Source organism: Salmo trutta, chromosome 12 (genome assembly GCF_901001165.1).
Source record: "Salmo trutta chromosome 12, fSalTru1.1, whole genome shotgun sequence".
In the NCBI taxonomy this organism is placed as follows: domain Eukaryota; kingdom Metazoa; phylum Chordata; class Actinopteri; order Salmoniformes; family Salmonidae; genus Salmo; species Salmo trutta.
Window position 1 is genome coordinate 79,853,426 of NC_042968.1, and position 27,687 is coordinate 79,881,112.

The 27,687-nt window shown below is 41.3% G+C and overlaps 1 protein-coding gene and 1 long non-coding RNA gene across 5 annotated transcripts in view; one reads left to right on the forward strand and one right to left on the reverse strand.

The window, feature by feature from the left end:
- Positions 1-27,687, forward strand: part of LOC115204327 (leucine-rich repeat and calponin homology domain-containing protein 2) — a 73,848-nt gene that overhangs the window by 43,535 nt on the left and 2,626 nt on the right. The window contains exons 12-20 of one of the 4 annotated variants that reach the window (XM_029769814.1): positions 6,518-6,586; positions 10,165-10,227; positions 10,826-10,874; positions 11,130-11,168; positions 11,568-11,705; positions 13,039-13,089; positions 13,221-13,284; positions 18,583-18,689; positions 27,406-27,651. In XM_029769814.1, coding sequence (XP_029625674.1) covers positions 6,518-6,586; positions 10,165-10,227; positions 10,826-10,874; positions 11,130-11,168; positions 11,568-11,705; positions 13,039-13,089; positions 13,221-13,284; positions 18,583-18,689; positions 27,406-27,558 — 733 coding nt within the window. In that variant the 3' untranslated portion in view covers positions 27,559-27,651. Of the gene's footprint in view, positions 1-6,517; positions 6,587-10,164; positions 10,228-10,825; positions 10,875-11,129; positions 11,169-11,567; positions 11,706-13,038; positions 13,090-13,220; positions 13,285-18,582; positions 18,690-27,405; positions 27,652-27,687 lie in introns of those variants that run through there. The other 3 variants (XM_029769810.1, XM_029769812.1, XM_029769813.1) reach the window with 3 other exon arrangements.
- Positions 18,810-27,411, reverse strand: LOC115204328 (uncharacterized). Its single transcript, XR_003880350.1, has 2 exons — positions 27,314-27,411; positions 18,810-19,353 (listed from the first exon to the last, which is right to left on the reverse strand). It is a non-coding gene; the product is annotated as an uncharacterized LOC115204328 (long non-coding RNA).

Sequence of the window (27,687 nt, forward strand, 5' to 3'; positions counted from 1 at the left end):
CCCCTAGCCCCATATCTCTATGTCCTCCACACCACTGCTTAGCTCTGCCCTGCCCCTAGCCCCATATCTCTATGTCCTCCACACCACTGCTTAGCTCTGCCCTGCCCCTAGCCCCATATCTCTATCCTCCACACCACTGCTTAGCTCTGCCCTGCCCCTAGCCCCATATCTCTATGTCCTCCACACCACTGCTTAGCTCTGCCCTGCCCCTAGCCCCATATCTCTATGTCCTCCACACCACTGCTTAGCTCTGCCCTGCCCCTAGCCCCATATCTCTATGTCTTCCACACCACTGCTGAGCTCAGCTTCCCCATGGCACCTCTGCTCCCGCTCTCTACCCTTGACCTCTTCACTGCAAGGGCAGGAAGGTCCTGGGATGTTCTTGGAGGAGAGGGTTGGGAAGGAGAGGGACTCTTCTTTTCAGTTTCCTAGAATGTTGGGCGGTGACAATAAGGACTTGATTTACAACCCCTGACAGTTATGGGTTTCTGACTAATTTTTGGCCTTCTAACCACAGTTATTACAGTGCATTCGGAAAGTTTTCAGGCCCCTTGACTTTTTCCACATTTTGTTACGTTACAGCCATATTCTAAAATGTATTAAATTATTGTTTTTTCGCATCAATCTACACACAATACCCCATAATGACAAAGCAAAAACAGAAATACCTTATTTACGTAAGTATTCAGATCCTTTGCTATGAGACTCGAAATTGATCTTAGGTGCATCCTGTTTCCATTGATCATCCTTGAGATGTTTCTACAACTTGATTGGAGTCCACCTGTGGTAAATTCAATTGATTGGACATGATTTGGAAAGGCATACACCTGTCTAAATAAGGTCCCACAGTTGACAGTGCATGTCAGAGCAAAAACCAAGCCAATAGGTCAAAGGAATTATCCGTAGAGCTCCGAGACAGGATTGTGTTGCGGCACAGATCTGGTGAAGGGTACCAAAACATTTCTGCAGCATTGACGGTCCCCAAGAACACTGTGGCCTCCATCATTCTTAAATGGAAGAAGTTTGAAACCACCAAGACTCTTCCTAGAGCTGGCCACCCTGCCAAACTTAGCAATCGGGGGAGAAGGGCCATGGTCAGGGAGGTCACCAAGAACCCAATGGTCACTCTGACAGAGTTTCTCTGTGGAGATGGGAGAACGTTCCAGAAGGACAACCGTCTCTGCAGCACTCCACCAATCAGGCATTTATGGTAGAGTTGCCAGACAGAAGCCACTCCTCAGTAAAAGACAACAGCCCGCTTGGAGTTTTCCAGAAGGCACCTAGAGGACTCTCACACCGTGAGAAACAAGATTCTCTGGTCTGAAGAAACCAAGATTGAACTCTTTGGCCTGAATGCCAAGCGTCACGTCTGGAGGAAACCTGACATCATCCCTGCTGTGGGGATGTTTTTCAGTGGCAGGGACTGGGAGACTAGACGGGATTGAGGGAAAGATGAACGGAGCAAAGTACAGAGAGATCCTTGATGAAAACCTGCTCTTGAGCGCTCGGGACCTCAGTTTGTGGCGAAGGTTTACCTTCCGACAGGACAACGACCCTAAGCACACAGCCAAGACAACGCAGGAGTGGCTTCGGGACAAGTCTCTGAATGTCCTTGAGTGGCCTAGCCAGAGCCCGGACTCAAACCCGATTTAACATCTCTGGAGAGACCTGAAAATAGCTGTGCAGCAACGCTCCCCATCCAACCTGACAGAGTTTGAGAGGATCTGCAGAGAAGAATGGGATGAACTTCCCAAATACCAGGGATGCAAACTAGTCACCTTTCAGCGAAATTCGCTGTTTTGAATCCAAAATAGGTGACCTACGTAATTTGTGTAGATCCGATGAGAAAAGTTTGGGGGTGGGGGGATCAATACTGGCTGTAAGTGAACGACTGATATGCGCTTGGAGCAATGCTGTCTGTATCCAAGGCTCAGCCAATCGTTCACATAACAGAACGCAGCATGCGACTGAAGAGAGAAGAGACAACCAATTTGCTAGTTATAGCAAACAGTTATCAGCGCGCGCTCTAGAAAGACAGCGGGAGAGTGGAAAGGCAGTTTGCCAGTTACAGCAGCGCGTCGCCTGAAAGATAACGAAGAGGTAGGTAGGCGAGAAGGCTGACCACGGAGACAGGGACGAGAAGGTGATGAAGCGTACTTAATGAGCTGTAACCTAAAAACAACTGGCATTTGGATGCGCTAACGTTAACCTAACCAATTCGCTATAGTATTAACTGGTGTACGACTCCTTGCCGTTCCTCAAGTTATAACGCATTATGTTAGTTGTTTACTGGACCCTGGCAGTCTGTGTGAAATGTTAACTAGCTAACGAATTAACTACTATCTGTGAACTGATGTTTTCCCTCTAAAGTATGTGGTTAATTTCAGAATGAGAGAATTAGGTGAAAATGAGGCATTGCTTGTTAAGTATTGTAGCGACCCGCACAGACAGCTGTGTGTTGTGTTAGGCAATTAGTTGGTTGTGTTGTACTTACCAGTACCCAGTGTTCGCGGGGTCCGACATGCCAATCAACCCGCTATCTGCCAATCATGGGAATTCCTGGAATGTTCTGATGCCGGGCAGCCTGGTGGTTGGCGGAGTGGCGTGGAGGGGGGTTGGGCAGGGGGATGGAGCATTGGAAGTTAAGACCGGGTTTAGCCATTGTTCTCTCTCTTACGTCTGGGCTTCACAAGAGAAGGTCACGGTTGGTTTGTGGGGTATCCTTCATTTATTTGGCGTGGGTTAATAAACCGTCATTTCGTAAACTCAATCCTCTGTCTGGACAATTGTTCCTTTATGATCTAGTCAGGTCATTACAGTATTAAGCAAGTGGATACAGGGATGAATTGTAGCTGGAGCTGGGCCTGGTTTAAGCTGGATGCCACCGTAGAGGTGAAAGGAACACCACACACTTTCCCTCTAACTTTTTCAATACAGGGGATATAAAAAGGGGTATGCCAGGTGTACTCTCTGCCTGAAAGGGATCAATTATGCCAACAAAGGGTATCATGCTCAGCTGGCACATTGTAGAACCGATGTCCACAGGCAGAAAGTTTTTTATTTTTGTATTTTTTTTTATTTAACCTTTATTTAACCAGGAAGGGCTCATTGAGATTTAAAATCTCTTTTTCAAGAGCGTCCTGGCCAAGATAGGCGGCGCCAAGTCATTACAAAAATGACAGACAAACAACATGAAAAACTACAATGAATCTAGTAAAAACCATAGAATTAACGAAGAATTACGAAGAATAGAATTTATGTACCCCCACCTTTCTTAACCCGATCAGTGCGATAAACATTGTAACCAGTTATACAAATATCCGTATCAAGAACAGACTTGCTGAGCCAGGTTTCAGAAAACACAATTATATCAGCATCAGTTGATTTAGCCCAAATCCTAACCCCATCCATTTTTGACAACAGGCTGCGTACATTTAAATGAAAAATACCAAGACCAGATCTTGATTTAAAATCAGAGGGGGTTTGGAGACATTGCATATCAGGGCCAGTGTTAGGCTGCACGTTACCTGATATCAACAATAGAAGAATAACTAGGCACCTCTGTTTAATAGCTTTGCACGGCTTCTCTTTTTTAAGAGACCTACTGCAAGCGAAGTCTACAAGTGAGTTTCCAGACAATACAAAACAGTCATTTAAAACCATTAGACTTTGGTAGTGACACAAATTCATAATGTTCACATCACGCCACAAATACATCGGCACTTGGACGAGTGGAACGAGTGAAAAAGAGCGAGTTCCAGCAAACAAAATGTCCAATGGACGGGAGAGCACATTGTCAGATGTACTCACCCAGCGACAATGTTCGTTTTCTCCAGATCTCGTTAAAGTCAGTGCACAAAGCAATACCACGAAAATTATAATTTTCTCTAACAAAGTGTACAATGTAATAATGTGTAGCCCAAAGATACTGCTTTTGTTGTGTTGAATTCGACAGTAACACTTATGTGTGAGTGAGGGGGAACATGTCACGTCCTGACCAGCAGAGGGAGCAAGTGTATTAGTTTTGGTCAGGACGTGGCAGAGATATTTGGGTTACGTGTGAGTTGGGTGTTGGACTCCCAATTGAAGGCAGGTGTGTTGAGTTGCCTTTGATTGGGAGTCCTATATAGTAGTGTGTGTTTGTCCTTGTGGTTGTGGGTAATTGTTTCTGTGCAGTGTGTTATGCTGTCAGTACTGTTTAGCTGTCGGTTGTTTATTGTTTTGTAAGTGTATAGTGTTCCGTTTTGAATAAAAAATTATGAACACTAACTCCGCTGCACCTTGGTCCACTTCTCTCCATGACGACAGCCCTTACAGAACATTACATTTTTTTATTTGGTGAATGTTATTTTTGCACACATGTAGCCTTGTGCACTTGATCGATGTTTACTATAGTGGCCACTATAATAGAGCAAAAATAGAATGCCTGTTTGTTTCATTCATACTTTAAGATGTTTTTTTCCCAAGTGCAATATTTGGATGTGTGTGGTCACAAACGTTCTATTATAAATGCTGTCATGGCTAACTGCAATATTAACGTATCGTTTCTCAAGACTTGAGTGTCATTTGCAATAAAGTCTAGGCAACAAATAACATTGGATTGCTTTATTTTCATTTTTAGCTGCGAGTTAGCTTAAACACTTTATTTTACACACAGACTGATCATGTGATCATGTAGATCATATTCATTGTTTAATTAGTTAAAACCTGCATTTCCACCTAGCATTGATTTTTTAAAAATGTTTTTGGAATGTTTACGTGCAAAAAGTGTCACCTTTTTGGGCCCTCACCAGTTTGCATCCCTGAAATACAGGTGTGCCAAGCTTGTAGTGTCATACCCAAGAAGACTCGAGGCTGTAATCGCTGCTAAAGGTGCTTCAACAAAGTACTGAGTAAAGGGTCTGAATACTTGTGTAAATGTCATATTTCTGTTTTTAATTTGTAATAAATCTGCAAAAATTTCAAAAACTGTTTTTACTTTGTCAGTATTGTGTGTAGATTGATGAGGGGAAAAATGATTTAATTCATTTTAGAATAAGGCTGTAACGTAACAAAATGTGTAAAAAGTCAAGGGGTCTGAATAGTTTCCGATTGCATTGTACACTGAACAAAAATATAAATGCAACATGTAAAGTGTTGGTCCCATGAGGGAGCGTGCAATTGGCATGCTGACTGCAGGAATGTCCACCGGCGCTGTTGCCAGAGAACTAAATGTACATTTTTCTACCATAAGCCGCCTCCAACGTCATTTTAGGGAATTTGGCAGTATGTCCAACCGGCGTCACAACCGCAGACCACATGTATACATGTATGGTCTTGACCAGACTGCAGTGCGGCTTCAGTCAGCAAATGATCACCTTCAATGGTCACCTTCAATGGCATGCTGGAGATGTGTGCTCTTGACTGCTGAATCCCGGTTTCAACTGTACCGGGCAGATGGCGTCGTGTGGGCGAGCGGTTTGCTAATGTCAGTGTTGTGAACAGAGTGCCCCATGGCGGTGGTGGGGTTATGGTATGGTCAGGCATAAGCTACGGACAATGAACACAATTGCATTTTATCAATGGCAATTTGAATGCACAGAGATACCGTGACGAGATCCTGAGGCCCGTAGTCGTGCCATTCATCTGCCGCCATCAACTCATGTTTCAGCATGATAATTCACAGCCCATGTCGTAAGGGTCTGTACACATTTCCTGTAAGCTGAAAATGTCCCACTTCTTCCATGGCCTGCATACTCACTAGACATGTCACCCATTGAGCATGTTTGGCGAGCTCCGGATTGATTGTTTACGACATCGTGTTCCAGTTCCCGTCAATATCCAACAACTTCACACAGCCTTTGAAGAGGAGTGGGACAACATTCCACAGGCCACAATCAACAGCCTGATCAACTTTATGTGAAGGAGATGTGCTGCATAAGGCAAATGGTGGTCACACCAGATACTGACTGTTTTTTCTGATCCACGGCCCTACTTTTTTTAAAAGATATCTGTGACCATCGAATGCATATCTGTATTCCCAGTCATGTGAAATCCATAGATTATGGCCTAATGAATTAATTTCAGTTGACTGATTTCCTTAAATTAACTATAACTTAGTAAAATCTTTGAAATTGTTTAATGTTGCGTTTTATATTTTTGTTCAGTGTAGCTTACTTACAATCAATAGTCAGTGAGAGCCAGCCATAGCTGTTGTAGACAGCAGGGGATATGTGAAGAGTACATGTTTTAATTTATTGTGTATTAGGCTATTCTATATTCTCTGCATTTTGTCCATTGTATAGGCAGACCTTAGGTCCTTTCCAGACATTTTACTGCTCCTTTCTCTTCTGAAGTTACTCCATCACCACGCTCTAACTATCTCTCTTCTCGCTCTGCATCTAACAACCCTCCCCGTCATTTGTTCCCCTATTCTCTCCCCTTCTTCTCTCCCTTCTCTCCCTTCATCCATCTCCTGCTCCCCAACCTCACCTCTTCCTTGGACCTGATTGATGCACACATAATGTGTGGCTACCAGACGACGGTCCTTAATTTGTAGAGCAGAGAGTCTAATTCATCGAAGGAGGGTTGCCGGCCGAGCACACAGGTAGAGAGAGATATACAGTACCAGACAAAAGATTGGACACACCTACTCATTCAAGGGTTTTTCTTTATTTTTGTACTATTTTATACATTATAGAATAATTGTGAAGACATCAAAACTAGGAAATAACACATGGAATCATGTAGTGAGATACTTCAAAGTAGCTACCCTTTGCCTTGATGAAAGCTTTGCACACTCTTGGCATTCTCTTAACCAGTTTCACCTGGAATGCTTTTCTTGAAGGAGTTCCTACATATTCTGAGCACTTGCTGGCTGCTTTTCCTTCACTCTGCAGTCCAACTCATTCCAAACCATCTCAATTTGTAATGGTTTTTCTTTAGCGAAGTAGAGGTGTCAGGCGCAGGACACGGGGATCAATGTAAACAAACGTGTTTACTTGAAAAATTCAATAAATCTTCTCATAGAAAAATACATATCGCGGAGAAACACCTCCAACCACACAAAACAGGAAACAATCACCGACAAGACAAACAGGAAATGCAGAGGTTTTAATAATGAACATAATTAGGGAAAATCAAAAACAGGTGTACACAATAAAGACAAAACCAAACAAACAGTGAAACATCGATCGGTGGCAACTAGTAAGCTGGTGACGTCGACCGCCGAATGCCGCCCGAACAAGGAGAGGGGCCGACTTCGGCGGGAGTCGTAACACAATTGGGTTGAGTTCAGGTGATTGTGGAGGACAGGCCATCTAATACAGCAGTCCATCACTCTCCTTCTTGGTCAAATAGCCCTTAGACAGCTTGGAGGTGTGTTGGGTCATTGTCCTGTTGAAAAACAAATGTTAGTCCCACTAAGCGCAAACCAGATGGGATGGCGTATCGCTGCAGGATGCTGTGGTAGCCATGCTGGTTAAGTGTGCCTTGAATTCTAAAAAAATCACTTGCAGTGTCACCAGCAAAGCACCCCCACATCATCACACCTCCTCCTCCATTCTTAATGGTGGGAACCACACATGCAGAGATCATCAGTTGACCTACTCTGCATCTCTCAAAGACATGGCGGTTGGATTTGGACTCATCAGACCAAAGGACAGATTTCCACTGGTTTAATGTCTATTGCTTGTGTTTGTTGACCCAAGCAAGTCTCTTCTTATTGGTGTCCTTCAGTAGTGGTTTCTTTGCAGCAATTCGACCATGAAGGCCTGATTCACGCAGTCTCCTCTGAACAGTTGATGTTGATGTGTTTGTTACTTGAACTCTGTGAAGCATTTATTTGGGCTGCAATTTCTGAGGCTGGTAACTCTAATGAACTTATCCTCTGCAGCAGAGGTAACTCTGGGTCTTCCTTTCCTGTGGCGGTCCTCATGAGAGCCAGTTTCATCATAGCGCTTCATGGTTTTTGTGACTGCTCTTGAAGAAACTGTCAAAGTTCTTGAAATGTTCCGCATTGACTGACTTTCATGTCTTAAAGTAATGATGGACTGTCTTTTCTCTTTGCTTATTTGAGCTGTTCTTGCCATAATATGGACTTGGTCTTTTACCAAATAGGGCTATCTTCTATATACCACCCCTACCTTGTCACAACACATGAAGAAGGAAATTCCACAAAATAACCTTTAACAAGGCACACCTGTTAATTGAAATTCATTCCAGGTGACTACCTCATGAAGATGGTTGAGAGAATGCCAAGAGTGTGCAAAGCTTTCATCAAGGCAAAGGGTGGCAAATATAAAATATATTTTGATTTGTTTAACACTTTTGTGGTTACTACATGATTCCATATGTGTTATTTCATAGTTTTGATGTCTTCACTATTATTATACAATGTAGAAAATAGTAAAAATAAAGAAACCCTTGAATGAGTAGGTGTGTCCAAACTTTTGACTGGTACTGTATGTGTGACAGAGTGAGATTTTGAAAGCTAAAGGAGGGGGATGTATGTATGCAAGACTCAGGTGGTGTGTGTTAAATTGTTTTGAAATGTTTCTGTGCCTGAAACGACACATTTCTGTCTTATTGTGAGATGACATGTATGCACACCATTAGAGCAGTGTTTATTGATTATGGTCCTGCAGACACACATTTTAGTTTTTGCCCTAGCACTACACAGCTGAATCAAATGATCACCTCAGTCATGAAGTCAAGTTTTGATTACTTGAACCTGGTGTGTAGTGCTAAGGCAAAAACGGGACCAAAATTAAGACACACTGCATTAGAGATATTGTCTGTTGGTCTCCAGGTCTTAAATCCACCTGAACCCATACCATGACCGTCTGAACACACTGTGCCTGCAAAAAAAACAGAGAAATTATACTAATCCTTACTTATGAACTGGGTGGTTTGAGTCCTGAATGCTGATTGGCTGACAGCCGTGGTATATCAGACTGTATACCCAGTGGTGTAAAGTACTTAAGTACAATACTTTAAATTACCTCTTAAGTTGTTTTTTTGGGGTATCTGTACTTTACTTAACTATTTATATTTTTGCCAAATTTTACTTTTACTTCACTACATTTCTCATGAAAATGATGTACTTTTTACTCCATACATTTTCCATGACACCCAAAAGTACCTGTTACATTTTGACAGGAAAATTGTCACATTCACACACTCATCAAGAGAACATCCCTGGTGATCCCTACTGCCTCTGATCTGGCGGACACACTAAACACAAATGCTTTGTTTGTAAATGATGTCTGAGTATTGGAATGTGTCCCTGGCTATCCGTCAATAAACAAAAGAAAGAAAATTGTGCCATCTGGTTTGCTTAATATAAGGAATTTGAAATGGTTTATACTTTTACTTTTGATACTTAAGTACATTTTAGCAATTCCATTTACTTTTGATACTAAAGTATATGTAAAACAAAATACTTTTAGACTTTTACTCAAGTAGTATTTTACTGGGTGACTCACTTTTACTTGAGTAATTTTCCATTAAGGTATCTTTTAGTTATGACAATTGAGTAAGTATGACAATTGAGTATTTTTCCACCACTGCGTATACCACGGGTATGACAACATTTATTCAAATCAAATGTTATTAGTCACATGCGCCAAATACAACAGATGTAGACCTTACAGTGAAATGCTTACTTACGAGCCCCTAACCAACAATGCAGTTTAAAAAAAATAAAATACGGATAAGAATAATAAAATAAAAGTAACAAGTAATTAAAGCGCTAAAGAGCAGCAGTAAAATAACAATGTGGAGACTATAGACAGGGGGGTATCGGTACAGAGTCAATGTGCAGGGGCACCGGTTAGTTGAGGTAATATGTACATGTAGGTAGAGTTATCTATGCATAGAGTGACTATGCATAGATGATAACAACAGAGAGTAGCAGCGATGTAAAAGAGGGGGGGCAATGCAAATAGTCTGGGTAGCCATTTGATTAGGTGTTCAGGAGTCTTATGGTTCTAATTACGTTGGTAACCAGTTTATAATAGCAGTAAGGCACCTCGGGGGTTTGTGATATATGGCCAATATACCACGGCTAAGGGCTGTGTCCAGGCACCGCTTTGCATCGTGCTTAAGAACAGCCCTTAGCCGTGGTATATTGATCATATACCACACCTCCTCTGGCCTTATTGCATCCTCTGTTTACCTGTCCAGGTTCCTCAGTCACTCTGGCAGCTCCAGCAGCAAACAGAGGTCCCCCTGCCAGGCCATCCGCAGGTACGTACGTACAGCACAGCTCTGCCTAAACACATGACTTCTGCCCCTCACTCTGCTCTGACAGGTGACTACTGTATACCGTATCAACGAGACCATGGTTCAGTTGCATTAAACTAATCAGTTTCCTGGGCACAGGTCAAGTTTAGTCATGGACTAAAAAGTATGGTCCATTCATGCTCTGTTGAAACTGGCCCCATGACTGATGTTATAGGATGTTGTCATAGTTTAGTTATTACGATGAGTAATTACTATGAAAAGAGTATGAGTAGGCACAAATCATACTGTATGATGATGATGATGAGTAATCACTATGAAAAGAGTATGAGTAGGCACAAATCATACTGTATGATGATGATGATGAGTAATTACTATGAAAAGAGTATGAGCAGGCACAAATCATACTGTATGATGATGATGATGATGATGAGTAAGGTGTTTAAAGTAAAAACTCCATTGTGTCTGTCTGGTGTTATTTATTGTTGGCTGTCTTCTAGTGTTGAGCCAATTTCTCCAGTAAACTGTAAATAAGGCTTACATGAATGTAAGTTTGTATGTGTGACACAGAGTGAGTCAGTGTGTTTTCCTGTCTCACTCGCAGTGCCTCCCTGGATGAAGGGAGCAGTGGACCGTCAGTGCTAAGTGGGCAGGTAAGGAACTGGACTTTCTGTACCTTCTGTTTTCTACAGGAAACAAGCAATTCATTATTTCCATTTGTGCAAGTAATACTAGCAATAATTTCTTTCTTTTCACTCATTAATCTCATCTGCAAAATTCAGTCATATTTTCAGTTTCACTTTTAAAGTGTGTGTGTGTGTATGTGTGTGTGTGTGTGTGTGTGTGGTGTTTGGTTTTGGTGTCGGTTTCACTCCTATTTTTCTTTCTCTCTGTCTTTCTCCGGAAAGGACCCTGACTTCACAGACGATGACACAGCTTTCTCTGAGGTCACCCATTTCATTCATGCCTTTGTTTTCTCACCCTCATCATCATGCATGTGATGATGAATCTGTGTATCCCACAGGAGGTTGGTGGCACCTTAATTTGGGAGAACGGACTTTTGGTAATGACTGGAGCAGAATCAGTGGAATGGTATCAATTGGTTTCCAAGTGTTTGATGCCACTCCATTTGCTCCATTCTTATGAGCTGTTCTCCCCTCAGCAGCCTCCACTGGTGTGCATGTGACCTTGTTACATTTAGTGATGTAAGGGGAGGCTTTAGTCTTCATGTCTTTATATTGAAGGCTTGTGCTGCTTAAGCAAAGTGTTTTTTTGTCCATTATTGCATTGCCATTTGATCAGTACAGTGTCCAGTACCTTGGCCTTTCATCTTTGTCTTTCTTCAGCCGTCCTCTTCCTGCTCTTTCGATGGCAGTCTAAAGTCAGAGTCTGACACAGAGCCAAAATGGCCAGAGGTTCCACCCGTACTCAACCAGAACGAGGAGCGCAGGAGGAACAAGTATCTGAGGAAAGATTATCTAAAGGTATGAAACCATGACTTTCACAATGCAGTCTTACTTACTTGAAGCCTTGGCCATCAAAAGCTTTCCAGCATACTAGGTACTGGGTGATTTAAAAAAAAGAGAGTTTTTAGTGAGACTACCTAAAGAAGTTTAATTTGTTTTATTGTTGGACATACAAGACTGTAAAAATACCAGCAAATCGATTCCAAGTGATTTTAGTTTTGGAAATCTGTTCCACGCATATAGAGAGATATGTGATTGTATAAAAATGTAAGCAAGGTTTGAAATGATTATGTTTTAGTCCACAATTATATCCGTTTGGGCTTCTTGTGGTCAATTTGTAGTCTACAAATGATGTGTAATTGTGTTCTGGCCACCTGACCATCCGCTCCAGAAAGAATTGTCCCGTGGCTGAATCTAGTTGATGATCCCTGTTTTAGATGCAGCACTTATGTCACGACTTCCGCCGAAGTCGGTCCCTCTCCTTGTTCGGGCGGCGTTCGGCGGTCGACGTCACCGACCTTCTAGCCATCGCCGATCCACTTTTCATTTTCCATTGGTTTTGTCTTGTTTTCCATCACAACTGGTTCCAATTCCATCAATTACATGTTGTGTATTTAACCCTCTGTTCCCCCTCATGTCCTTGTCCGTAATTGTTTGTTGTAGTGCTTGTGCACGACATGCTGGTTTTTACCGGGTTTTGTTTGATCCATTTATTGTATTGTTCTGTTGATGGTGGTTTATGGTTATTAAACACAACCGTTGTAAATGAGTTTCCTCTCTCCTGCGCCTGACTTCTCTGCCGCCAGTAGCATCACATTACAGCTTATGCCAAGAGCAAGCTCAAGTGTTTACCCCATGCATACCTCAATATGGCTCTGCTACATGGCTGGAGTTGTAGTTGTGATCATATTATTAAAGGTTTCATTTTCCCCACTGTATGAAATGAACAACTTTTCTTTCACAGGCTGGAACAAATACATCCCAGACTGTCCAGGGAGGTAGACGACAAAGGGCTGTATTCTACTATACAGAACAAAAATATAAACGCAACATGTACAGTGTTGGTCCCATGTTTCATGAGCTGCAATAAAAGAAGGGGAGGGAAATTCATTCTGATTGGCTGGGCCTGGCTCCCCGGCGGGATTTCACCCATGAAATCCATAAATTAGGGCCTAATTTATTTCAATTGATTTCCTTCTATGAACTTTAACTCAGTAAAATCTTTGAAATGTTTGCATATTGCGTTTATACTTTTGTTCAGTATATATGAGAGGATTCAGCTAGAAGCCTACACCAGGTTCCAGGCTAGATCATGGAGTAAATATCTTTCTTGATGTGTCTTCTCTTACAGTACAAGTGCCAGAGTGCCCGAAGAAACTCCTGTGGGAATGACGAGTGTGAGGTGTGAATTGCTATTCAATCAAATGCACAGTAAAATCACATTCATCCAAATTATATTCGTACATACTTAAGCAAATATCAAAATTGTCTGATCTATCTTTCCGATAAACTTGTCATGTATTTTGTCTGCAGGAGGGGATGCGGAATGCTGATTTCAGCAGCACCCTCACAGTGTTTGGTCTGAAGCCAAGATCAGGTAAGCCTGAATTAATTAAATCTTTCAGCGGTTACAGTCATTCCTTAACTGGCTTTTATTTATGAAGTGGCACACCTACAATCAACACATTTCAATGTCTTCCAGTTAAGGTATTTAACCCGTTAAATAACTTTAAAACAGATAACATGGAGCAATGAGCTTGAACATGTTGTGCAAGTATGAGGCGTGGTATATAATGAATGGCATTCTAGAAAGTAATAGAGTGATTCTGTGTAAGTATGGACCTGTTACAGCTTGTCCCAAGCATGGTGATACATTTGTTTATCACACCCCTTGACTTTTTCCAAATGTTGTTATGTTATAGCCTGAATTGATTAAATTGAGATTTTGTGTCACTGGCCTATATACCCCATAATATCAAAGTGGAAATATGTTTTTAAAGTGTTTTACAAATTCATAAAAAATGAAAAGCTGTGATGTCTTCAGTCAATAAGTATTCAACCACGATGTTATGACAAGCCTAAATAAGTTCAGGAGTATAAATGTGCTTAACAAGTCACTTAATAAGTTGCATGGACTCACTCAGTGTGCTATAATAGTGTTTAACATAGTCATTAAAAAATATCTAATCTCTGTATCCCACACATACAATTATCTGTAAGGTCCCTCAGTTGAGCAGTGAATTCCAAACACAGATTCAACCACATAAACAAGGGAGGTTTTCCAATGCCTCGCAAAGAAAGGCACCTATTGGTAGATGGGTAAAAATATAAAAAGCAGACATTGAATATCCCTTTGAGCATGGTGAAGTTATTAAAACTTCTTTGAGATCGGTGTCCCTTCCACGGGACGGTTGAGATAACATAGGCTAATGCGATTAGCATGAGGTTGTAAGTAACAAGAACATTTCCCAGGACATAGACATATCTGATATTGGCAGAAAGCTTAAATTCTTGTTAATCTAATTACACTGTCCAATTTAAAGTAGCTATTACAGTGAAAGAATGCCATGCAATTGTTTGAGGAGAGTGCACAATTTTGAACATGAAAAGTTATCAATAAACAAAATTAGGCACATTTGGGCAGTCTTGATACAAATATTTTAACAGAAATATAATGGTTCATCGGATCAGTCTAAAACTTTGCACATGCACTGCTGCCATCTAGTGCCCAATATCTAAATTACAACTGGGCTGGAATAATACATTATGGCTTTTCTTTTGCATTTCAAAGATGATGGTACAAAAACAATAGAAACGAACGGTTGTTTTTTTTCTTTGTATTATCTTTTACCAGATCAATTGTGTTATATTCTCATACATTCCTTTCACATTTCCACAAACTTCAAAGTGTTTCCTTTGAAATGGTATCCTTACGAGGTTATTTACACTTTGGATGGTGTATCAATACACCCAGTCACGACAAAGATAGAGGCGTCCTTCCTAGCTCGCCGGAGAGGAAGGAAACCACTCAAGGATTTAAAACAGTTAGAGTTTTTAATGGCTGTGTTAGGAGAAAACTGAGGATGGATTGACAACATTGTAGTTACTCCACAATATTAACTTAAATGACACAGTGAAAAGAAGGAAGCCTGTACAGAATAAAAAAGATTCCAAAACATGCATCCTGTTTGCATTAAGGCACTAAAATAGAACTGCTAAAAATGTGACAAAGAAATTAACTTCATGTCCTGAATACAAAGCGTTATGTTTGGAGCAAATCCAACACAACACATCACTGAGTAGCATCCTTCATATTTTCAAGCACGATGGAGGCTGCATCATGTTATGCGTATGCTTGCAATCAGCAAGGACTAGGGAGTTTTGGGGGGATAAAAATAAACACAATAGAGCTAACCACATGCAAAATCCTACAGGAAAACCTGTCTCATTCTGCTTTCCAACAGACACTGGGAGACAAACTCACCTTTCAGCAGGACAATACTTCAAAATGGCTGTTTCGCAATGATCAGCAACCAACTTGACAGAGCTTGAAGAATTAAAAAAATAATTATGTGCAAATATTGTACAATCCAGGTGTGCAAAGCTCTTAGAGACTTACCCAGGAAGACATGTATTGACTCATGGGTGTAAATATTTATGTAAATTATACAGTTCTGTATTTCATTTAATACATTTTCAAAAATTTCTAAAAACATGTTTTCACTTTGTCATTATGGGGTATTGTGTGTAGATGGGTGAGAAAAAATATATTTAATAAATTTTGAATTCAGGCTGTAACAACAAAATGTGGAATGAGTCAAGGGGTCTGAATACTTTATGAAGGCACTCTGCAATGTCAACTGTGTGTCAAGCATGTGCCTCAGTGCTAGAGGTTGAATTTTCTTGTGGGAGGCTCTGTTTAAAAGTGCAATCTGTGATTGCTACATACATTTTTGGACTTTTCCAGGGGAAAGCTATGATCCCTTATTGATGTCACATGTTAAATCCTCTTCAATCAGTGTAGATGAAGGTGAGGACAGGTTAGAGAAGGATTTTTAAGCTTTGAGACAATTGTCATTCAGAGGGTGAATGGGCAAGACACACAATGTAAGGGCCTTTGAACAAGGTATGGTAGCAGGTGCCAGGCACACTGGTTTGTGTCAAGAACTGCAACACTGCTGGGATTTTTACGCTCATCAGTTTCCCGTGTGTATCAAGAATGGTCCACCACCCAAAGGACATCCAGCCAACTTGACACAACTGTGGGAAGCATTGGAGTCAACATGGGCCAGCATCCCTGTGCAATGCTTTCGACACCTTGTAGATAGAGTCCACGCCCCAACGAATTGAGTCTGTTCTGAGGGAAAAAGTTGGTGCAACTCAATATTAGGAAGGTGTTCCTACTCTTTGGTTTACTCAGTGTGTACCCATTCATTCTTGAAGAATAATGTATAAATGCCTCATAAGCTTAGTTCTACTGTCGTATTTGCTTTTTTACTCCATTGTTTGTAAACAATGTCATCGTAAACAAACACTGTATAGTTTCAAAACATGGTTAAAACTATCATTTTGATCTCATGGTCAGTCCTTGCATCCATAGCTCTGTCTATGAATTTGAGAGTGGTTACATTTCTCCAGCCCCATCCCTCAGCTGTTTACCAATTCAGTGGCAGGGTGACTGCTTTGTTTGAATCACAGATTTCCCTTTTAACAAAATATAAAATAGAGAAGATAAACTATTAGTGGGTGTCATAGATATCCAACAAACAGGAAAATGGTGTCCCTGTCAGAGTTGCAATCTGTCCTGCACTCCCGGTCAATCACTGGACCTTTGACCTTAGTTCCTGATTACTTTGTCTCTGTTGCCATGATAACAATGATGTGTGAAATGACCTTCTCAACTTTCCTTCCAAGAAAAAGTGGAGGAGTTCAGTGGAATTTTCATGGTATTTCACTATTAATAAATGGTTTACAAAATCCAAGAAATGTGGTGTTGAACCCACAGAAAGGACACTAACATTCTGACCACACCGCCCGCGTCGTGTGCGTTGCAAAATAAATGTATACAACATGTTATTCAATCATTGTTACCCACACTGCTCGAGCGCGTCAACGTGCGTCTGCATAGCCAGGCTCTAAAATAGAACTTGGTTCTATTTGTGATGCTTGATGCGCTGCAAGTCCCGCCTCTCCCATCTCCTCATTGGTTCTTAGGAGCACATACTCATATGCGTGATTGAAAGATGAACTGAGGTCCACACGCCAGTCCAGTTGATGGTGGAAATACACCTTAAAGTTGGTTGCCACCATATATTCCAAAGAAGGAGAAGAAGCCTGGAAGGAGGAGAGATGACTAGAAATGATTCGGTTGACCGTTTTATGTGTGGATTAATTTTTGGAGTAGAGGACCTTGTGCATTTCAGGTAAAATAACAACTCCACGTTTATATCCCAGGACAAATTAGCTAGCAACAGCAAGCTAGCTAAATAGGACAAATTAGCTTGCAACTGCAAGCTAACTAGCTAAATTAATATAGTTGGTTCAGAGTTCATTTTGATATTTCAACCTGCGTGTCCTGATCGCGTCTGGTGTGTGTGGAAAAAATCAACATGCGCGTAATGGAGCACACTCTCGAGCAGTGTGGTCAGCATGTAAGGAGATTTCCTTAGAAGTAGTTATAGTATAATTAGTACATAATGCTGAGTATACAAAACATTAGTGGTGGAAAAAGTACCCAATTGTCATACTTTACTAAAAGTATAGATACCTTAATAGAAAATGACTCAAGTAAAAGTAAAAGTCATCCAGTAAAATACTGCTTGATTAAGTCTAAAAGTATTTGGTTTTAAATATACTTATGTATCAAAAGTAAATGTTATTGCTAGAATATAGTTAAGTATCAAAAGTAAAATCATTTCAAATTCCTTATTAAGCAAACCAGACAGCACCATTTTCTTGTTATTTTAATGTGTGGATAGCCAGGGGCACACTCCAGCACTCAGAAATGATTTACAAACGAAGCATGTATGTTTAGTGAGTCCACCAGGTCAGGGGCAGTAGGATGACCAGGGATGTTCTCTTGATAAGGGCGTGAATTGGACCATTTTCCAGTACTGCTAAGCATTCAAAATGTAACGAGTACTTTTAGGTGTCAGGGAAAATGTATGGAGTAAAAAGTACATTATTTTCTTTAGGAGTGTAGTGAAGTAAAAGTTGTCAAAAATATAAAAAGTTAAGTACAGATACCCCGAAAAACATGTTAAGTAGTACTTTAAAGTATTTTTACTTAAGTACTTTACACCGTTGCAAAACATTAAGAAAACCTTCCTAATATTGAGTTGCACCAACTTTTCCCCTCAGAACAGCCTCAATTCGTTGGGGCGTGGATTCTATCTACAAGGTGTCGAAAGCATTGCACAGGGATGCTGGCCCATGTTGACTCCAATGCTTCCCACAGCTGTGTCAAGTTGGCTGGATGTCCTTTGGGTGTGGACCATTCTTGACGCAGACAGGAAACTGTTGTGTGAAAAACCCAGCAGTGTTGCAGTTCTTGACACAAACCTGTGCGCCTGGCGCCTGCTACCATACCCTGTGAAACTGACGGTTATGGATGAAGACAGTCATGAAAATAACTGTCACAACCGTTTTTAAACAGGGTTTCCCATACTCTGTCAAAATTCCATGACCATCACAGCCCTAGTCTGAACATTCCAAAGTTACAATTATTGTTGGAAGGAAGACTGTGATTATGGTCAGTAAAAGGTCTAGACTCTGATCTCATCTCTGCATTGCTCAATGGTATTCCCAGAGGTCCATTGTTTGAAAGTTCCCTAAATGTGTAATTTCAGTGATTTCTGTAGGTCACAACCTATACGTTTCTTATATGTTGGTGTAGCGTTCTGTCGAAGCAGCCGTCAAGAGTCATCAGACCCCAGTTTCACCATGAGGAGGAAGATGGAACACCTGAGGGAGGAGATGGAGCAGATTGGCGTCCTACGGCAGGTCAGGACACTCCGAAAACACCAGATGACAAACAATGACTAAAAGATCATCACCAATAATAATAATCATTTGGGGGGGTGCTTATATTTGTCCTGTTATACACGTGTGTGTAATGGATTGTTTTTTTTGCATATCTAAACTCACCCTGAGGCACCCGCAGGGAATGGGGTCAGGGAATGGGGCCAGGCTCGCCATTGTAAAGCTCCCCTGGAGCAATTAGGGTTAAGTGCCTTGCTCAAGGGCACACCGGTAGACTTTTTCACCTTGTCGGCTCTGGTATTCGAACCAGCAACCTTTTGTTTACTGGCCCAACGCTCTAACCTTGTGTAATCCGATTAGACTTGGAACAGTCCTTTTCATTCTCCATGAAATTTACTGAATCCTTTATAAAATATGTGTCAAGAGTTTTAAGGACAATCAGCAGCTATTCATCAGGTGTGAACAAATTCCTCTTGTATTGGCAGAGTTGACAGGAGAATGTATTACTGTAATTCTAAGATGTTTTCCTTGAATGGGCTATTTCATGTTTTCCTCAGAATTCTCAACGTGTCACTACTTGTTCTTCCAGACAGCTCCAGGTAGCGTTGGGCTTTCGACAGCATCCCAGTGGGTCCCTCAGGGCTCCCCAGAAGCATGCACATTGCACGCCCACATTTATATGGAGCTGTGGAGTGAAATAGTTGAAGTTAAATATATCTGTTATACAGTTGAAATCGGAAGTTTACATACACTTAGGTTGGGGTCATTAAAACTAGTTTTTCAACTACTCCACCAATTTATTGTTAACAAACTATAGTTTTGACAAGTTGGTTAGGACATCAACTTTGTGCATGACACAAGTAATTTTTCCAACAATTGTTTACAGACAGATTATTTCACTTATAATTCACTGTATCATAATTCCAGTGGGTCAGAAGTTTACATACACTAAATTGACTGTGTCTTTAAACAGCTTGGAAAATTCCAGAAAATGATGTCATGGCTTTAGAAGCTTCTGATAGGCTAATTGACATAATTTGAGTCAATTGGAGGTGTACCTGTGGATGTATTTCAAGGCCTACCTTCAAACTCAGTGCCTCTTTGCTTGACATGGGAAAATCCAAAGAAATCAGACAAGACCTCAGAAAAAAATTGTAGATCTCCACAAGTCTGTTTCATCCTTGGGAGCAATTTCCAAACACCTGAAGGTACCACATTCATCTGTACAAACAATAGTGTGCAAGTATAAACACGCAAGCTGTCATACTGCTCAGGAAGGAGACGCGTTCTGTCTCCTAGAGATGAACGTTCTTTGGGGGGCAAGTGTAAATCAATCCCGGAACAACAGTAAAGGACCTTGTGAAGATGCTGGAGGAAACAGGTACAAAAGTATCTATATCCACAGTAAAACGTGTCCTATATTGACCTAACCTGAAAGGCCGCTCAGCAAGGAAGAAGCCACTCCTCCAAAACCGCCATAAAAAAGCCAGACTACGGTTTGCAACTGCACATGGGGACAAAGATCGTACTTTTTGGAGAAATGTTCTCTGGTTTGATGAAACAAAAATAGAACTGTTTGGCCATAATGACCATCATTATTTTTGGAGGAAAAAGGGGGATGCTTGCAATCTGAAGAACACCATCCCAACCGTGAAGCACGGGGGTGGCAGCATCATGTTGCGGGGGTGCTTTGCTGCAGGTGGGACTGGTGCACTTCACAAAATAGATGTTATCACGAGGAAGGAAAATTCTGTGGATATATTGAAGCAGCATCTCAAGACATCAGTCAGGAAGTTAAAGCTTGGTTGCAAATGGGTCTACAAAATGGACAATGACCCCAAGCATACTTCCAAAGTTGTGTCAAAATGGCTTAAGGACAACAAAGTCAAGGTATTGGAGTGGCCATCACAAAGCCCTGACCTCAATCCTATAGAAAATTTGTGGGCAGAACTGAAAAAGTGTGTGCGAGCAAGGAGGCCTACAAACCTGACTCAGTTACACCAGCTCTGTCAGGAGGAATGGGCCAAAATTCACCCAACTTATTGTGGGAAGCTTGCGGAAGGCTACCCGAAACGTTTGACCCAAGTTAAACAATTTAAAGGCAATGCTACCAAATACTAATTGAGTGTATGTAAACTTATGACCCACTGGGAATGTGATGAAAGAAATAAAAGCTGAAATAAATAATTCTCTCTGCTATTATTCTGACATTTCACATTCTTAAAATAAAGTGGTGATCCTAACTGACATAAGACAGGGAATTTATACTATCATTAAATGTCAGGAATTGTGAGGAACTGAGTTTAAATGTATTTGGCTAAGGTGTATGTAAACTTCAGACTTCAACTGTATATACAGTGTATATCCTCTATGGGACCCCTTCCCGTTCTCATACCGGTAACGGGATTGCTTGACAAGATAGCATAAATCTAATAATTTCAATTTCTCAAACAATCAACTATTTTACACCATTTGAAAGATAAACATCTCATTAATCCAACCACATTGTCCGATTTCAAAGAGGCTTTACGGCGAAAGCATAAAGTTAGATTATGTTAGGACAGTACATATACAAAAAATGACACACAGCCATTTTCAATGCAAGGACAGGCATCACCAAAAGCAGAAAACCAGCTAAAATTATGCACTAACTTTTGACAATCTTCATCAGATGACACTCCTAGGACATTATGTTAGACAATACATGCATTTTTTGTTCTATCAATATTTATATCCAAAAACAGCATTTTACATTGGCGCGTGACGTTCAGAAAATGTATTTCCCCCAAAACTGCCGGTGAATCAGCACTACAATTTACAAAAATACTCGTCATAAACGTTGATAAAATATTAAACTGTTATTCAAAGAATTATAGATTAACATCTCCTGAATGCAACCGCATTGACAGATTTCAAAATAACTTTACTGGGAAAGCACACTTTGCAATAATCTGAGTACTGTGCTCAGAAAAATACAACTTTCTAAAGACTGTTGACATCTAGTGGAAGCCTTAGGAAGTGCAAAATGAATCCTTAGTCACTGTGTGTTCGATTGGCAATGACTTGAAAAACCTACAGGCACCAGATTTTTCATTTCCTGGTTGTATTTTTCTCAGGTTTTTGCCTGCCATATGAGTTCTGTTATACTCACAGACACCATTCAAACAGGTTTAGAAACTTCAGAGTGTTTTCTATCAAAATCTAATAATCCAAATCTATCCAAATCTAATAATATGCATATTCTAGTTTCTGGGCCAGAGTAGTAACCTGTTTAAATTGGGTATGTTTTTCATCCGGCCGTGAAAATACTGCCCCCTAGCCCAGACAGGATATATACTTATTAGGTACACCAATCTAGTATGTTGGTCCATGCTGACGCAATGGCATCACGCAGTTGCTGCAGATTGGACGATGGTACGTTCATGTTGCGGACAGCCTGTTCCATCTCATCCCAAAGATGATCTTTTGGGTTGAGGTCTGGAGACTGTGCAGGCCACTCAAGTAAACTGAACTTGCTGTCATGTTCCAGGGCCTATTGATCCATTCCTCAATTGTCAAGTGTTGGTGATCACTGGAGCCGATTCTTCTTGTTTTTAGCTGATAGGAGTGGAACCCGGTGTGGTCGTCTGCTGCATTAACACATCCGTGACAAGGATCGACAAGTTGTGTTCTGAGATGCCGTTCTGCACACCACTGATATACTGCACTGTAATTTGTCTGTTTGTAGCCCGCCTGTTAGTTAGCACGATTCTTGCCATTCTCCTTCAACCTCTCTCATCAACGAGCTCTTTTCGCCGACTGGACTGCCGCTGACTGTATGTTTTTTGTTCACTATGACACTACAAACTTAGAACACCTGTATTTGGAGAGTTTCTCCCATTATACTCTGCAGATCCTCTCAAGCTTTGTCAGGGGAGCGTCGCTGCACAGCTATTTTCAGGTCTCTCTCGAGATGTTAGATTGGGTTCAAGTCCAGTGTCTGGCTGGGCCACTCAAGGATATTCAGAGACTTGTCCTGAAGCCACTCCTGCATTGTCTTGGCTGTGTGCTTAGGGTCGTTGTGCTGTTGGAAGGTGAACCTTCACCCCCAGTCTAAGGTCCTGAGCGCTCTGGAGCAGGTTTTCATCAAGGATCTCTCTGTACTTTGCTCTGTTCATCTTTACCCCGATGCTGACTAGTCTTCCAGTCCCTGCCGCTGAAAAACATCCCATCATCATGATGCTCCCACCGCCATGCTTCACCGTAGGGATGGTGCCAGGATTCATCCAGACGTGACGCTTGGCATTCAGGCCAAAGAGTTCAATCTTGGTTTCATCAGACCAGAGAATCTTGTTTCTCATGGTCTGAGAGTATTTGCCTTTTGGCAAACTCCAAGCGGGTTATCATGTGCCATTTACTGAGGAGTGGCTTCCGTCTGGCCACTCTAACATAAAGGCCTGATGGGTGCTGCAGAGATGGTTGTCCTTCTCCCATCTCCACTGAGGAACTCTAGAGCTCGGTCAGAGTGACCATCGGGTTCTTGGTTACCTCCCATTGAAACAATGTGTGTGCATGCTTGCCTGCGTGCATTCGGTCCTCTGTAGCTCAGTTGGTAGAGCAACACCAGAATAGTGGGTTCAATTCCCAGGACTAACCATGAGTTAAAAAGTTATGCTTGCATGACTGTATTGTTTATGGATCCCCTGTCATTCCTGCCAAGGCAGCAGCTACTCTTCCTGGGGTTCAGCAAAATGTATGCATTTATATAACATTTCAAAAACATTACAATATATTTCGCAACAGATTTCTCAACACATTAAGTGTGTGCCCTCAGGCCACTACTCTACTACCACATACATTGTATCTACAACACAAAATCCATGTGTGTATAATGCGTATGTTATCGTGTGTGTGTGTGCATGTGTCTCTTCACAGTCCCCACTGTGTGTGTATTTTTATCTGCTTTTAAATCTGATTTTACTGTTTGCATAAGCTACTTGATTTGGAATAGAGTTCCATATAGTCATGTCTCTATGTAGTACTGTGGGCCTCCCACAGTCTGTTCTGGACTTGGGGACTGTGAAGAGAGCTCTGATGGCATGTCTTGTGGGGTATGCATGGGTGTACGAGCTGTGTTCTAGTAGTTTAAACTGATAGCTCAGTGCATTCAACATGTCAATACTTCTCACAGATACAAGTAGTGATGAAGTCAATCTCTCCTCTATGATACTTTGAGCCAGGAGAGATTGACTTGTATTTCATGTTGGTTCTCTGTGTACATTTAAGGGCCAGCCGTGTTACCCTGTTCTGGGCCAATTGTAATTTTCCTAAGTCCCTCTTTGTGGCACCTGACCACATGACTGAACAGTCATCCAGGTGCGACAAAACTAGGGCCTGTAGGACCTACCTTGTTGATGTTGTTAAGAAGGCGGAATAGCACTGTATTATGGACAGACCTCTCCCCATCTTAGCTTCTGTTGCATCAACATGTTTTGACCATGACAGTTTACAATCCAGGGTTACTCCAAGCAGTTTAGTCTCCACAACTTGCTCAATTTCCACATTTAGGGGTCAGTGAATGATTTGTCCCAAATACAATGTGTTTCGTTATTTTTTTTCTTGCCACCCATTCTGAAGCTGACTGCAGCTCTTTGTTAGGTGTTGCAGTGATTTCACTTGCTGTGGTATCTGACAGGCTTTACTTATAGCCAGTGGCAGGTCATTATTAAAGATTGAAAATAGTAAGGGACCTAGACAGCTGCCAAGGGGGAATCCTGATTCTACCTGGATTGTTATGGAGAGGCTTCCATTAAAGAACACCCTCTGTGTTCTGTTAAACTGGTTGTAGTGGTATTGTTAGAGAGGGGTAAAGATAAAGATTTTGTTGGGGCGCCAAGTATATATTAACCCTGCCGAAAGGAAAAGAGTAGGATAGATAGAGTAGCTGTAATAACGGCGCTGTGAGTCGGGAAGCAGGTGCAGGTGAAACGTTTAGTAAAACAACAAAACCAGTAACGAGACTATTCCATAATGCTACACGCCGGTAAACAAGAGCAATACCAACTAGTGAGAAAACATAAGGGAGTGACATATAAATGGGAGGAAATTATGAAGATAATGAAGTCCAAGTGTGAATCATAATAATTAACAGGTGTGCGTAACGATAGGTGCCAAGTGTGCGTAATAATGAATCCCAGGACCGGTGGTTAGTATTCTGGTGACGTCGTACGCCAGAGGGGAGGAGCAGGAGAAGATGTGACAGTAGGGCTACCAGACACACACACATCAGCAGAATAGACTGCTTAGAGTGTAGTCTGTTGGCCAGATAGCCAGTGGAAAGAAAAGACACACCATATAAAACACACGTCACAGCACAGGGGTAACACAACCAAAAATACCTCATACAATAGCAATTTAACGGCAACTTCATAGAAACAATTGACAAGAAAGAACCCAGTCATCAACATTAGAGTATTTGCAATAGTCTGTGTTGTGACTTGACTTTAACATTAATCTGAAGACTGTTATTTATCTAATTAACTAAGTCTGTTTAATTGTTACCCGATTTAACTTAATCAAGTAACAATTAACTCATTAGGATCTGGGGCACCACGAGAGCGGTTCTTTAAAGAGATACCATCTCCCGAATGAAACGCTAAAAGATCTTTACCTATCACATCTATAAACAGTCAATTTATTAATCACAACCTCGTATCATCATAATTCTGAACAGTCGTAACCTTGCATCTGCAAAAACCAGAGTCTTACTTATGATTCAGTACGACACAAATTGGTTTAATTATTTATTTACTAGCTAATTAAATGGGAACACATAATACTGACCTTCTTTAGACTAGTTGAGTATCTGGAGCGTCAGCATTTGTGGGTTCAATTACAACAGGCTCAAAATGGCCAGAAACAAATAACTTTATACTGAAACTCGTCAGTCTATTCTTGTTCTGGGAAATGAAGACTATTCCATGTGAGAAATTGCCAAGAAACTGAAGATCTCGTACAACGCTGTGCACTACGCCTTTCACAGAACAGCTAAAACTGTCTCTAACCAGAATAGAAAGAGGAGTGGGAGGCCCCGGTGCACAACTGAGCAAGAGGACAAGTACATTAGAGTGTCTAGTTTGAGAAACAGACACCTCACAAGTCCTCAACTGGCAGCTTCATTACATAGTACCCGCAAAACACCAGTCTCAACGTCAACGGTGTAGAGGCGACTCTGGGATGATGAATGAGTTTGTGTGTGTGCGTGGGGGGTGGGTGGGGGGTGGGGGTGGGGGGACAAAACAAAGGCCTTAAAATGTCCTAGAATCTTCTCGGCCAAATGTAAATAGTCCGACAGAAAATCCATACAGTTCAAACAACAATAAATAATAACTCATGCAAACTCCCTTTAACTAAAATGTCACACCAAATACAACTGGCAGGGAACTAATAGTCCAACAACACAGAACATCAAAAGGAGCACATAGGGAATAAAATGAAGTCTGCTGCAGTGAAACGCACTGGAACGATGGATGGAAATGAGAGGGGGGGGGGTCTTAGCTGTTGACTTCAGGCTTGCAGTTACACTGTCTGTCCCTCTGATACAGCTGATGGTTTGTTGGTTTGTTTTTCAAATGTTCGCAACAATGTTGCTATTACTCAGAATAGCTATCTTTATTTCCTCCTTCCTGACTGCTGATGCACTCTTAAAGTGGCAGCGCACGGTGAATAATGTTTCTGCCACTGTGTCTTATAACCGGTGCTCCTGCGCATTGACTCTGTACCTGTACCCCCTGTATATAGCCTCGCTATTGTTATTTTACTGCTGCTGTTTAATTATTTGTTACTTTTATTTTCTACTTTTTCTTATCTATTTTTTACTGGACACTTATTTTTCTTAAAATGGCATTGTTGGTTAAGGGCTTGTAAGTATGCATTTCACTGTAAGGTCATTTCACTGACAAATAAAAATTGATTTGAAGGCTCCGTGCAGGATTTTGCCACAAGGTAACTCTCGATCCACAATATAGCAGGGGATGTAAAGCCATAACACACATGTTTTTCCAGCAGCAGATTATGATTGATAATGTCAAAAGCTACACTGAAGTCTAACAAAACACATTCCACAATATTTTTCTCTGTGTCAGTGCCGTACATGTTGAATGCCCGTCCCTTAAAGCATGCTGAAAATCTGTTGTCAATTTGTTTACTCTGAAATAACATTGTATCTGTTCAAAAACAATTTTTCTCAAAGTTTACTAAGGGTTGGTAACAGGCTGATTGGTCAGCTGTTTGAGCCTGTAAAGGGTGCTTTGCTATTCTTGGGTAGCAGAATTACTTTTGTTTCCCTCCAGGCCTGAGGGCACACACTTTCCTTTAGGAAAATCCTCAGTAATTTTCCATCCAAGTTGTCAGACCAAGGTGGCTTGTCATTGTTGGTAGACAGCAAAAAAAAATTCACCTCTTCCACATTCACTTTACGGAATACAAAATGTCAATGCTTGTCTTTCATAATTTGGTCAGTTATACTTGGATGTGTAGGTTCAGAATTTGTTGTTGGCATGTCATGCCTAAGTCTGTAAGTCACTTTGGAAAGAAGTGTCTGCTATTTTGTTAATATATATTATTTCCAAACACCTCCTACAGTGGACTGTTCATACATGTCTTACCTTAGTGGTTGCAATAGTTGTTGTGCAATATTCCACAGTGATCTATTCTACAGGATCCATGTTGAATGTGTTATTACTGTGACTCCTCTCAGAACCTGGAGTCCAGACTAAAGGTCTTGCTGCCGGACGATGTCGGAGCTGCTCTGATGGATGGCGTTGTCTTGTGCCATCTGGCCAATCACATTCGTCCTCGGTCAGTGGCCAGCATCCATGTACCCTCCCCAGCAGTGGTAAGTACCTGTTGAAAACCTGTTGTTTTAAATCCCTAAAGCCAAAGCAAACCACCTGCCAAGAAGAAAAAAAAGCCAAGAATATTTAGAACAAATAAGGATAAAAAATTTTTTTTTTCATGTAACTGACGAACTCTGTTCCAC